Source organism: Athene noctua, chromosome Z (assembly GCF_965140245.1).
Source record: "Athene noctua chromosome Z, bAthNoc1.hap1.1, whole genome shotgun sequence".
In the NCBI taxonomy this organism is placed as follows: domain Eukaryota; kingdom Metazoa; phylum Chordata; class Aves; order Strigiformes; family Strigidae; genus Athene; species Athene noctua.
Window position 1 is genome coordinate 1,874,265 of NC_134077.1, and position 14,287 is coordinate 1,888,551.

At 42.2% G+C, this 14,287-nt stretch overlaps 1 protein-coding gene across 2 annotated transcripts in view; it reads right to left on the reverse strand.

Annotated features, from left to right (window-relative positions):
- DCC (DCC netrin 1 receptor) overlaps nt 1–14,287 on the reverse strand; it is a 612,108-nt gene that overhangs the window by 44,497 nt on the left and 553,324 nt on the right. For both annotated transcript variants that reach the window (XM_074932358.1, XM_074932359.1), the window contains exons 20-21: nt 13,444–13,638; nt 8,530–8,562 (exon numbers count right to left, since the gene is read on the reverse strand). In XM_074932358.1, coding sequence (XP_074788459.1) covers nt 8,530–8,562; nt 13,444–13,638 — 228 coding nt within the window. The remainder of the gene's footprint in view (nt 1–8,529; nt 8,563–13,443; nt 13,639–14,287) is intronic.

The following is a 14,287-nucleotide window of genomic DNA, read 5'->3' on the forward strand; positions in this document are numbered from 1 at the left end:
ATCTCTGTGGATTGTGAAGAAATTCACGTGTATAACTTTGTCTACCAATTTGCAAAGTATTTGGTGATGAATGGCCCTAAATAAATGGAAGATGATTATCATCAGAAGAGACTTCAATGCAATCATCTTTTCAATCAGCCTAATTGCACAGCTACGACAACTTGAGCCCGAGAAAGCAAGGTTGCAAAATGTTTAGCTGTAAAAGCAGACAAAACAAAGAGATAAATGTAAGGTACATAGTAATTCTGTTTACTGAGATGACACTCTGAGGCAGCCCTGTTCACAGTATTACACCGCAGCGTGCGAGTATGTTGTGACCCTGGGGTTATCCTGCGCTTAGGAAACCAGCTCTCTCCATGGGGGATTGCTAAATGCTACTATTTTTTTAAAAAAATTTTATTTTTATGTTTAGCCCACACTGAAATATCTTAGCGGGAGCTTAAAACATCTGAAAATTTAATCGGGATGTTGGACACTTAAAAAAAAAACAACCCCACATTCCTGACTCTGAAGTTTCGTATTTGTTTAATTAACACAAGTGCACTTTTCAAGGCATTATGCATGACATTTTCATTGTAAAAGTGTTTGTGTAAACAGCTGCCCATTTCATTTTTAGGCTCTAGTAGGGTGACTGACACCTGAAGATGCCATATATTTGGGGTGGCTGCAACACGGAGGCAACCAGGGGAAAGGTTTGGGCTACGCCATCCATCTCGGGGGGTTCTTGGCCTGGAAACGTGTCTGAACTTTAAAACTTTTGAAATCTTTAAGTTTTAAAACCATCCCAAGGCAGCAGAGTCTTCCATTTTTACCCACTGAGGGCAACTCTTTCTATAAACCCAACTCCTAATCAGAGGTAATTTCACAGGAAGGCAAATAACTCTTAACAAACAGCATTTCAACACTTTCTCAGGGATCACCAAGACTGAATTTATGGTGATTCAACTCTCTTCTGCTATCAAGACGTACAAATATTCTTCAATATTTGGAAAAACACAGAAATTTAAGCACTTAGGAGCTGGGAGGCAAATCTCTGATGCATTCTACGGTTTCTATGTTAAAGGGTAGGTAAGACTTAAACCTCTAAGGATTACCCATGCTCTGTTCCAAGCCAACACACCTCCACGAATCATTTCTGTCTCTAGTTTTCACTCAGCAACAGTTTAGGTTCTATTTCCCTTTAAAAAAAAAATAAAAAAAATAAATCAAACCATGTGCGAGAACGTTGCCGCTTCAAGGTCACTGCTTCCCTTGGTTTTAAGGTGGCAGGTTTTGACCACCTTTAAAATAATCTAATTTTAAATTGAAGCTAACCAGCGTGCTTCCCCTCAATCTTCCTCTTCGATATCTTCACTGCACTCTGGTCACATGTTTCCGTCACTCTCCATCTCCTTCCCAAATCCACCGGTGGGTTTTTTGTCTTACAGAAGCCAACTGTTTAGCTGGAAACCCTCAGTGTCGCCAGAAAGTCAAGTTCAAGTCAGGCATAACTCAACAGCTACATCCAGATCTCATTTGGGTTTTTTTGTTTTTTGTTTTTTTTTTTCGAGACCATGGACTCTCTTTTCAACTTCCACCAGTGGAGCTGGGGTGGATTTTTTTTTTTCATATTATTCCTTCTTTTGCAACAAACCGTTATAAAACCTTGACTCAGCAGCTGTTTCTTTGAGAACTGCCTTTCTAAATAGAGGTTAAACACTCTTTAACCTTGATTTTCCTACTTTTTTAATGAGTTGGATTAAAAGCTTTTGTATCAGAGGTACTAAAACCTGCATCCATATGAACCTATATATGATTTCTCACCTCTCACTTCTCTCTTTTTCTGTTTTCTCCCAGATCTCTCCTTCTAATGTTTTAGTAATTCAAGCCTTTATCTTAAAAAAAAAAAAAAAAAATTTCTTTTTCCAAAAACTGTATCTCAGGTGCCATTATATAAAATCAACATTTCAACTTGGTCTTGTCAAGGCAAAAAAAAAAATAAAAATCAAGTTGTCAGAGATAACAACAGTTCTTTATTTTCTCAGGTCTCCAGCACCTGGAAATTGGCCAAAAATTCTGTTGTTGTTTTGCTGTAAATCTCTTCCCTTTTTCATGCTTTACTCGAGCAGCTTCCCTATTTATAAACTTCAGGTAACACTGCGTGGCCCAGGCAGATTTGTAGACGTTGAGGGAACGTTCTCTCCTTGCAAAACGCTCGCTGCAAGCCAACTACCTGAGCTGGAGGGGGAATGATGTTGTTGTTAACATTGTCTGGCTCCTCTGAACCAGACACGGCCCTGCACTACCACTGTCGCTGTATTTTGCCTCAGCCCAAAATACAGAGAAAATAAGTTGAGCAATATTGTCATATGAGACAGCAGAGACTATAAATGATATTTCCTGCCCCGTGGGTGTCCCCATGGAGGTTCAAGAATGCAGACTGGGAGGTTCCAGCACACAAAGTCATTGGCTCTCAGAGCCAAAGCAACTGTCAGGCGTATGGTGCCATCAGACAAGCTGCTCTTGTTTCCGCGGCAAAGCTGAGCACTTGGAAACCTGCTCCAGGATAGAGCAGAAGACAGCAAGTTGCCTTCGGGGCGGGGGGGCAGCTCCAGCTTGCTGCTGAGCTGCAGCCCTCCTAGAAACCTGGTGGAATAAGGATGCTCCAACACAGCAGAGTAAGAGTAGAGGAAGGAGACTGGCTGAAAAGGGGCAATGGGAGCTTCTGCCCAGAGCAGACTCACAGACATCTGAGAAAAATGAAAGCATCCCCCTAGAACCTTGTTCAAATTCATCTGGGAAGGTAGAAATACGAGTCAGAAGAGAGAAATGTTGAATAAAACATGTTCTGCAGTTCAGTATTGGTCCAGAGGTTGCTCTTCTGCCTGAGATGGGCAAAGCCCTGCAGCCTCATCATGTCCTCGGTGGGAGGCGGGAGGAGGAGCAGTGGGTCACACACTGACTCCAGAGAGGTGAGGATCCATCTCCCTATGCATGGCCATGCATGAGTTTCCTCTTTGGTCAGCAACGAGAGGAGTAAACCACACAATCACGACCGAACCTGCTCATCTGGGATGGGAAAAAGCTGTTTTTTGAAGGTATCCACCTCTGTCTGACACGGAGATGTACAACATCAGGTTTCATCGCCGCGGTTCTGCATCCACCAGCATTTAAACAAGTCAGAGCATGAGGACTTGCGTCTTCTCTCCAACTACGGGCAGCACCTGATAACGAAGCAGACACCCACGTCGGCCTGGTGGCAGCCGAAAAGCTCAGCGAAGGCAGAGGTGTTGGCAGATTTGCTTAGGAGCAAGTATAAACCGTCAGACTTCTTGGGAAGATGCTGGGGCTTGGGGCAGAAATGCAAGATTAGGTGGATACCCCAATACCTGTTGCCTTTCTAGTCCTTCCGTTTCAAGTACATGCAGAGTCAGCTGTCTCTACGTCTCAGCCGAGCAGGAAACACAACCAATATGCAGGAATAAGCCTTCTTTAAATTTCAAGCATGCCTTGCCTTCTGAGACACTTTCCATTTTTTGGACCTTACAAAAGAGTTCCTACACCTGCTTGGTAAACATAGCCAGATGACAGAGTTTGAAAGGCTTTTTTTATTATTTTTTTTTTTACCCCCCAGAAGGAGTTATTCTGATAAATGGGGTACTTCTTATTTCTTTTCTCTAGCAAAGAGCGTTACAGACCACTGCATTATTTGTTTAGGAGGCAGGTCTTTGAAAAAGATCTGAACTGCTCATCCTTTCACTGCTGCTACGCTCAGAGTTTGCAAAATAGCTTCAGAACTGAAAGCCTGGAGCCATCAAAAGCTTTAGCAGAAAAAAAAAAAAAAAAAAAAAAAAAAGAGGCAAACTTGATGCCTTCTGCAGTCACAGTATGAGACGATGTGACTGGTTTGGGCCTGATATCAGGCTGTAGATGTCCTGGCAGGTGTTTTCATGCGCATGCAAAAAAATGAGCACAGGAAGGTTTCAAATAGGCAAAGAGCAACACGCCTGCAAGAATCCAACATGGAATGTTAAACTGCAGAAAGTCAAACTCTAGGTGTGACCAGAGTGCGCTTCAAACCTTCTTGCCCCGAAAGCTGAAGCAAGTGGTGAGCTGTTAACTCACCAACGGTGCAAAATAGTAGGTGTGAGTCAAGTACCCAAAGTTCATCCCTTGTTCAGGAGAGGCAAAGTCCCCCAGCGTCATGTGGAAACCCTTCCGCGTGTCTCCAGACCGGACGCAAAACCACGCAGACCTCTGTTTTCCTCAAGATTTGGAAAGAAAAGCTGTGGATGTCTGTCATGGATGGTCTTCTCCATGGGCTTTTTGGGGTCCTGGGTATGGTCACTGGCCTTGCTCCAGGCACGGAAGAGGAGACTGGCCTCACCATGGCAGTCAACATTAAATCTCAACTTGTAAATATGCAGTTTATGGTTTAAAAAGAGTAATGTCACATATATAGAGATATAAAATCATACCTGTATTCCATATGTAACACTATTCCAGGCATATATGAATTTATTTGAGTATTCTAAGCATATATGAATTTATCTAGGGAGTTTATATCACCCATTTCACCGGAGGCATGTTTTCCGAAAACAATTGAACAATCAAAATGTGTTGAACTTCCCCAAGATAAGGAGAAACATTCGTTCAAAATTGTGTACGTTTCCTTTTATCAGAATTTACAAGGGATGTTAGAAAACATTTGTAGTCCAAGGGCAGAAATTGTTGTGTTTTTTTTTTTTTTTTTTTTTCTCGCAGAGATCTAATTCCAATGGCAACGCAAAACTGTTGACCAAATACTGACAAAATACGGACTAAAGAATTTAATATTGGTTTTATCATATGGAAACACCGGGATAAGACAAAACACAAGGAATGAATCTCTTCTTTGCCCAGTTTGCCTCTATATTAAAATCATAAATAGGGTTTTTTTAGACTCCACGAAGCCTCTACCACAGCTCATCTTGTCCCCTGTACATAAAGTTTGTGACAAAAATTCACTCTTGAGCATCTGAAAATGTAATTTTAGTCTTACTTTTATATTACCATTTTTACTACCTTTGCATATGTCGTGCTCTACCCGTTGCACACATGCAAAATAAAACTCTGCGAAGAAGCTGACACATTTACGGGCTTGGCACCCACATCAGATTTAAGGGTTCTCTGGGGACGTGTGTGATTTGATTCTCTCGATACCCATGCTCCTCTCTTTTCCCTTTTGGATAACGGTGTTTGCTCCCTGGGAGCATTATTTGCATTTCAGCAGCAGGATTTCTCATTCTCCGACAGACAGCTGAGGACCAAAGCTTCCACAGGATGGGACACAACAGGCTCAACACTGTCATGGGCAAAACTCATGGGCAAAATGAAGTAACGGAGGTGGGCTATCGCTTGCCTCATTCCTCTTCCCAGTGGTAGCCCCGTCTTGCAGTGGCTGGTCTGTTCTCTCCCAGCGAGTTGCAGCAACAGGGAGTATATTTGCCCTGAGCAAGAAACCTCTGAAAATCTCCCTAAACTCTACTCTCCTCCTTCCTATACTCTCCTCTCCTCCTTACCCCCTTTTTTTTTTGCACCTAAGAACGGCAGCGGTTGTCCCATCTCATCTTAGCAGATCCCACACATGAAGTCATCAAAGCTCCATCTCCTCATGCCCTGAACCCTTGGGTGTCTCTGCCCAAACCCCTCGCATGTCACACACCCTCCACCAGTGCTTCGTTGCCACGGAAGTTAATTTTGCTTCCTGAACTCGGGAACCACGAGTCGTCATTAGAGACAGCCGACCTACCAGAGTTAATTCATGTCACTCAATAAGAATTACATTCGGGGCAGAGATGGCCCTGAGGGCCTTGTCAAAAGCACAGAGTAATTTAAAAGGCTCCCACCGACTTCAGTCGGCGTTGGTTGAGGCTGATTAAAGAATTCAAGTTGATGACTTCTAAGGCAAATGAGCTTTTCGAAACTTTGACTTTGTTTGTCTTAACGCTTGTGTTTAGAGTACAGTTACAGTGAGAGCTGGCACCGGCCACTTGTCTTTAATAGAGGTGCCTAAAGGTTAAGTAAATGCAAGCGAAAACCTCAGACGTTGTCTTATTGGAATCCATCACTAAAAACAGAAGCTGGATTCAGATATCAACAAGTCTCTGGAAGATAAAACAAAAGGCCGAGAATTTCTCCTCCTTGTTACTGCAATCCTAAAAAATAAAAATGTGATGTATTTCAACTACCTGGGCAAAAAATCCCCCGGTATTTACACACTAGGAGTGACTGGCTGTGTTTAACTCCTGCTGAGCACACCTGCTGTCTGCTGACGACACGTTAACCTCGTTGCAGTTTTGTAAGTTATTCGACTCAAATCAAATCCAAAAAAGCCCTCACCCCGCCTGAAGCAATCGGGGTATTCACGGGCTGTAATCCCGACACAGTCACCACCCTGGGGACATGCTTTGGCATCACGCTGCAAGTACTTACAGGAGACTGGTTGGAATTTTCCTTATTTTAATCTCTAGACGGAATATCGTTCACTAAATAGGTTGCAAACACTGTTCAGGCTCTTCAAGAATAATTAATTATTCTGGTGACGGTTCTTGTGGAACAAGGAAAACCCTTGAGAGGGGCACAGCCCAGGAGAACACAATGCACGAAAGGAAAAACCACCCAGACCTCTTTTTTTTTTTTTTTTTTTTCCTGTGGTAGTTTGAGGAATATGGATTCACCTACCATATACAGAGCAGCTGCACTTCATCTGTCATGCTGATTTACATCTCATTAACGAACTACAGCACAAGGCAGGTCTTGGCGGAGGATCTGATTCTTTATACCTTGTGACGGGCCTAAGGTTCCCACTCAATGGAATGTGAAGACCTAAAAATGCTTTTCTACGTTTCCTTTTTTTTTTTTTTTTTTTTCCTCCCACAAAGCATTGTAAAAATTGTATGTAGAGAAGCCAACAAAATTTTTTGCAGCGTAACATGAAAAGCGGCAAGCAAAAAACTGCTTTGATAGACAGTCTGAAGAAGATGTGGAACAAATATTGAGAAAGAAGGGACCAGCTCTATAGGAGGGGTTGTCCTCCCGCGGGTTATGCCCTCAGATCCATTACACAGCACTCTGAAACAGAGCAACACGCTCCATGAAGAACTAAAACACAACCTCTACTTTCCATCCAGCCTTACTTTTTTCCCCCTCTTTTTTAAAAATCCTGAACTTGACACTTTTTCAGTCTGGGGGGATACCTTGTGCTGAAATCTCTCCTAGGTTTCCCAAACCTGCCTGAAAACATCTTAAATGCAAATTAAAAAAAAAAAAAAAAAAAAATTACACTGACTATTTACTTTCAGGCCTCTTTGTAACCTAACCCCTTTACCCTTTAAGAGTAGTTTTTGACTATTCCAACCTGACATTTTCAATTTGAGCGCGCTGTGGTGCAAAAAAAAAAATCGCACCGAGCAAACTAGCTTTTTAATTTTACGTTTTGTATACTTCTACTTCTTTCAGCAAATCACAGGCTGAAATCAGAGGGTGAATTTCCAAAATTGGCTGAGAGCAGGTCTCTCCGATGTTCTACCTTGCTGCGAGACTGTACGTGGTACCTGGTACAAAGTAAAATCCTAGTGAAGAAATACGCTCTGGGTTACCTCCAGGGATGCTCCAGGCTGAGGTAAAACCTAGGAAAAGGCCTAGAGTTGACTTTGATCTTCTAAATAACACTTTGTCTTCCCTAGGAATTATCTATTGCAAGTTAACTCCTTAAACTGGGGTATGACGGTACCTGTTAAGTCAAGCTGAGGACTTGAGGTTTACACCTCAATTTGCCTTTTAAACTAGTGCTAAGTCAGAGCTCAAATCCAAATGAACCTTCCAAGCTCAGGCCTGACTTTTCCAAACGTCACCGTGACTGTTTCCCCGGGCAGGTGTCACGTAAATGAATAATTCTAGCTGCAGTTGAAAGAAATACTTAGGAATAAATAGGTCTAAAGTCAAAAAAAGGAAAAAAAAAAAATATCTTAACCACAGACTTCACAGGTATTCGAAAGGAGATGGGAGCGGAGGAACTGTGACTAATCAGACATAAATTCCTATTTGGAAAATGTAATGATAATGCCTTGAAAAGTTGACTAAACTTTGCTATTGTTAACGAGAAGCTGCTGGTTTGAGAGAAAAGACAATTTATGATTTCTCACTGCGAGGCTTTTGAACTTTACTCTATAACCCACGAAAGGGTGCAAGAGCAGCCTGGAAATTATGCTGAGCTTAATTATGAGCTTAATGTGAATTATTCAGAAGTGCAGCTGAGAGACTAAAAATTTATTTCATACAAAGAAGCTTGACATATTAATTGGTCCTTCAGAAAAGAGACAAAACAATTTCCTCTCCCGAAAATTTACATCTTCCCCATCAAAGCAGCAGCCTCAGCCGAGCAGAACTTCATTAACAAGATTAATTATCCCGCCAGCCTCTGCCTCATCAGGTGTGCAGCCCAGGTGAAAAGCGTGGCCCCCTCCCCGAGGCTCCGGCAGAAAAGGCGACAGATTGAGGGCACCGTACCTTGGTCATTAGCCATTTTGTCAGGGTGCTCGACTGCAAGAAAGAGACAATGTCATTAGAGGCTGACAGCTCCGCGCAGGCAATGCTGGAGAACCGTGAGGACAAACACAGAAGCACAGAAACACAGAATATCTCCGAGGTGGAAGGGACCCACAACGAACGTCGAGGCCAACTCCCTGCTCCTCGCAGACCTCCCTAAAACTAAACCATAGGGCTGAGACCAGATGCTCCCTAAATTCTGAACCCACCTCGACCCGTGCCTCAGAGCAGATATTTTTCACCAAGTTCTTCACCTGCTTCTTTGCTGTAGGATTTTTTTTTTTTTCATTCTCTTGTTCTTTTTCAATATAATTTGGAAAATTTAATTAAGCCAGAAAGAGAGACACACGCTACTTCTTTAAATAATTCCAGTCAAAGCACCTACAAGCCGAAAGCTCAGTCTGACTTCTCATTGTTTCACATTTTTACAAAGGGTTTAAAACTATTTACATCTTTTTTGCCTAATAACCATAAAAGAGTGATCTGAAGTGCACCAGATAAGGCTTCAAAATCCAATAGACAGATTAAAAGCCTTCCTGCACAGTTACAACTTCTGACTATTTATGATACGGCTGAGGGAATTAAACTTTCCTCCGATTCATCACCACCATAGAGCATTAACCGGTCCTCTGGTTAATAAATTATGCAAGAATCTTAAGTACAGGAAATTGGGGGAAAAGGAAGTGAGTTTGCATGTGAATCTGGAAGTCAAATAACCAGTGCCTCCGGGCGCAGAGCGTGCTGCTCCCCTCGTTGCTAAAATCCCTACAAAGCCTCCCCTAGATCATGGCATCTCCCTAGGAACAGACCTACTGAACTGGCACAAATTTCCATTTACTGACACATCGACGAGCTCCAAGCTTGTGGCAGAAGGGGAATAGCTCCTTCGATAACCCCTATTTTTTTTTTTTTTTCCCCCCTCCTTTCAGACTTTTTCACCCAGATGCAAAGAACAGGGATATATGGAGCACATCGCCTCCAACTTTTTTAGAAATCTGTCAGCCCGTGCCTCCCCACCGAGCCCTACCTCGGCCGTCGCCTTTCCCTTAGGACAAATATATTCCTGAAAATATGAAAACTTGCTCATGACTGCAGTTACCTGTGTCGATTAGATGCTGCCCTGGCACCACTCGGCGTTGGGTGCCTTCTCCGGGCAATGGAGCCACGCAGCGTTGAAGCCCAGGTGGGCAACCTTGGGCAAGGTCATGGAGGGGGGTTCACATTCCAGGTTGTGGACCAGCAGGTGGGTTTTTTTTTTATGAACCACGACAATGAGGCAGCATTAGAGGGCACTGCAGGGCTAGAAATGCTGCCCCACACCATCCTTGCCAAAAGGAGGGGTCAAGGGGGGACCGGCACCGTCTGGGATTTCAGGGATTTTTTAGAAAAGGCACAGTGGCAACTTTTAATCTAGGGTCCCGTCGAGTTTTCCTTGCTGATCTTAACACGATGGGAATATCTGAGAGTGCTACGACCTCTTCCTCCCTCTCTCCCTTTCCACTCTTCCCTTTCAAACCTCATCAGATCCAGGGTTTTATTCATTATGTCTGTAGGTGCATTAACAGGCGACTTTTTCCAGTTTATAAGTATCGGTGTAATGTTTTGTGTGATTCTGATAAGCAGAATACTACTCTTTCATTTTCTTTAATTAAAGTTGCTCAGCACTCAGGGAAGGTCTTTGTAAATGCTGGCTGAAATCCAGAATAAGGACGGCTGAGCAGAAGGAAGCATAAGCACATTTAGTACCGTTGTGAGATTTGCTCCTTTCTGTAACAGCTAAAAAAAAAAACCCCCAAATCACCGACCAATTCTTTCAAAGACTGAGGTGATCCCCCTTCTTGTCTCTCTGTCATCGGTTCATTCTTCCCCTCTTTAGCTGGCACATCTCATCGGGCAACTGCAAATTTCAGACTATTTATTCATTCTGCCACTTCCCCGATTTCCGAAAACGATCCATTTATATGCCGTAAAAGTCATATAACATCAAAACTTGGACTTTCACTTCAGGGGCAATCTGTGATAATACGCTGTGAAAGGCTGCAAAATGCACGTACTGTTTGGGCACTCTCTGCTCCTCTTCCAGAAACACACACATATGTATGTATATGTAATATTACTGAAGTAGGAAGTAAGGAGTAAGAAAAATCCTAGTGAAAACCTCAAATTTTGGTGCAAATTATACACCAGAAAAAGCAGCAGGATGATCAATCCCCTGTTATCCTTCTACTCCAGGTCCCTAAGAATGCGTGTATCAGATTCTCCACGGTTTAAGTGATAAATTTAACCAGCCAGAGCATAAAAAAAGCAGATCCTCAACTGATGTAAACTGTCGCAGACTGATTGAAGTTCGCAGTGTAACGACGATTTACATAAGTTAAGGATTTCCCCATTTGCCTGTTTATTATCATCAGTGGAGCTGAGGTGGAAGAATATAAACTCACTGCTCCGTGGTAGTGTTATTTACTACTAAACATATCTCTCTCTCACAGATCGCTACATTTTCATTAGTAAAGGAAAGTCACTACAAATACTCACATTGCAATTACAACACAAGGAACGGCTCGGTTTCCTTGGAGGAGCTTTATGGGCTATAATATATGAAATGAGACAGGGGGGGGTGACTTAGTGGATCTTTGATGCTTGTTTCGTTCCTCGTGATTTAAAACTCCCTCTGATCGGGGCGTAGATTTGCCATCCGAGCACGCATTACCATCTGGCACACGAGCGTCTTCTGTTAATAATCATTAAGGGCAGGAAACCAACATTTTTGCATAATTCAGAATGCGCTCAAGACTTCAGAAAGTCTTTTCACCTCAAGTGCAGGGATAGATTTGTCAAAAAACCTCCAGTTGAATAGAGTTGAACATGACATATTTAGGGTGGATATCATTAAGTATTCATGGCAGGGTATTAGATATACTTCTTGTAGGCTATTACAAGATGGAACAAATGTATAAATTCATCTTTTTGGTATCTGTTGATGCTGTCTGATCTACAATTCATTTCCCAAATGAGTTTCATGGTACTTTGTGTAAACATTACAAAGTAGGTGATATCAAGTGCATTAATCTTTTGGTTTAGTTAGATATCTGGGTCTCTAGATCTTTTCATATCTCATTAGTCTGCCGTTATTATATTTTGATGCCTTGACTCGTTTTAAACTCAGCCTAATAGACTTCTTCTGCTTGGCACAAATTGTGAGCATGAAATTAAGTTGGCACCATCCGCTTGATAGAGATGAAGCACCCGCAAAGTGCTATCTCTTCACATTTCATGGCAGTGGAGAATGAATAATCAGGATCTTACCAATAATTCATTCAAAATGAAACATGACTTGGACAAGTAAGTCCTGCAAACCTGGGCAGGCGGTGATAAGCTCAGAACAAATTGATACAATTTTTCATCTTTTTTTTTTTTTTTTTTTCCTTGAGAATTCACAAAAACTGTTGTATGAGGCTTTTCACACCCCGCCTGAACGGTCGATAACGTGCTTTAGGTATCGGAGAAGGAAAAAGGACAAGCTCTTTGCTGAGAGGACTCAGGCTCATCCATCGAAATCTTTCCTTAATGGCTGAAAATGGGTGTTTCCCCTCCTGCCCTCGGAGGCGGCCAAAAAAAATTTCTTATTGGCGTGAAGGTTTGCTGAAAGACGAACTCAAATACAAGCTCTCAGCAAACAAACAAGCAAATCCTCCCCACGGGAAGGATGGTGGGTCACTTCTTCCCTTCAGCCATTGCCCTTGGCTTTTGTACAGCTCCCGTTAAATGAAGTAACTTATAACTGATTAAAAAGAGGCTTGAGCGTGAACGCTAATTCCAAGCCTCTCAGGCGCAGGTTTGAGGCTGAATTTCTCTAATTTCCCTCCAGTCGTGACGTCTCAGGCCCAGCCTGCATCCAGTTTCAATTACCTTCTGCCAAGATGTTATTTTTATATACAAATCCCTGGATTTTCTCGAGAGAAGACACAGCTCTAACGTGCTCTCTCCTGTGCCATGCTTCTTTCCTGGAATAAGTTCTCTATGTCATTTGATTTTTTTCATTAATTACACATCTTTTTTTTTTTTTTTTAAAAAAAAAGTAATTTCCTATCTTTGTGCAAATGAATGAGTGACAGTTAAAATATAAGGAGCAGAGCTGCAGCAAGCACCCTGCTTCCCACTCACGGTGATATTCCTTACAACTTCATAACTAATAATTTCTGGGTAGATTGTGTCAGGGCTTCACACAGCCAGGCAGCAGGGAAGGAGAGAAGGGGAATATCTCTCCACATTAATTTGAAATTGAGCTCGATACAAGGACAATCCTTCACTCACGTAAATACATGGGTGCTGAACTACCAGCCAAAAAAATGTGAGTGTCCCTGTTCTGCCTGCTCCTTCTCCCTGGTCACTAAGGGTATTAATCAGGTATTAATGAGTCTGTTAATAAGAGGGACTGAAAAATATTTGGAACAACTTTCCCCACGCAAAGTCAAGCTGCATCTCAGCCTGCTCAGATTTTTTAATTGCGATTTTGTATGCCTACTCCGCTGATAAGAGTGAGTCACTACAGTTCCTATAGTCACCAGAGGATCCAAAATGAAAAGGGACCTCCCTAGAGAAATCCAGTCAGATCCAATTAGCTTTTTATTGCGAGCAGAAAGTTAGGTGGTGTCAGAGCACTTTCCCCCAGCTGATTGAATTTAAAAATATAGTTACTGCCCCATTATGTGCTTTACTTTTGTCCACTACTCTACGTAGCGCTTTGCTTTTATCTCTCCATCATAGTTTCAAGTAGTAGGATCTCTTCTGGCTGACACGGAATTAATTACAAAGCTCCCACAGAGGCATAAGAACATTGTATATCATCAATATCCAGAGGACACAGATCCAAACCTTTCAGCGTCCGGAAGAAAATGGGATCAGAGAGGGGCCCCACACCCTTGGCGTTGCGAGCTTGGATTCTGAAGTAGTAGACCGTGTCCAGGTTGAGGTCCATGATCTGGTGGGTGAGTCGGTCGCCGCTGATGGATTCCATAACCCAGTCATCAATGGGAGCGTTCTTGTCCAAAGTATAGAAGAGGATGTAAGCTGAATAAACACAGTCTCTCAGTTAGTACTTCACATTTTAACGTGCCTCCGTTATGAAACACAGGTAAAAATGCCAGTTTCTTAAAAATTAGGGTTTTCTAAAAGCAGGGACGGTGGCTCTCCAATCAAAATCACGATGAGGAACGTTATGACAAACACGTTTGTCTATTTTTAGGACGAACCCCTAATTACAGTCTTCACTGTAAGAAATACAGATTTAACAAATATAAAAAGAGGTAAATTTTAAATGCTGCTACATTAATAGCATTAAAATGCTGCTACAAATACATTTCTCAACTTCAGGTGTGCCATGCAGTCTGAGAGCTGCCATAAACCGTATGACATAAGTCTTGAGTGTTTCAGTGCTGAAATAAAACTAACTGGTATTAACGACACACATCAATTACTGGCTGCTTATGGGAAGCCCTGCGATATTTCTTGGCAGCTGCAGGGGAAAGTATTTTAGGGAAAAGAATGAAGAATTAAAAATTTTGGTGACGCAAGAGTACTACAGTAACTGCTTACCACTGAATAAAATTTAAAAGTTTTAGGACTTAGAGACTAGAGGTACCTGTGTAATAAAACTGGAAAGTTTTAGAACTTCAGAGACTAGAGGTACCTGTGTAATAAAACTGAAAAGTTTTAGAAC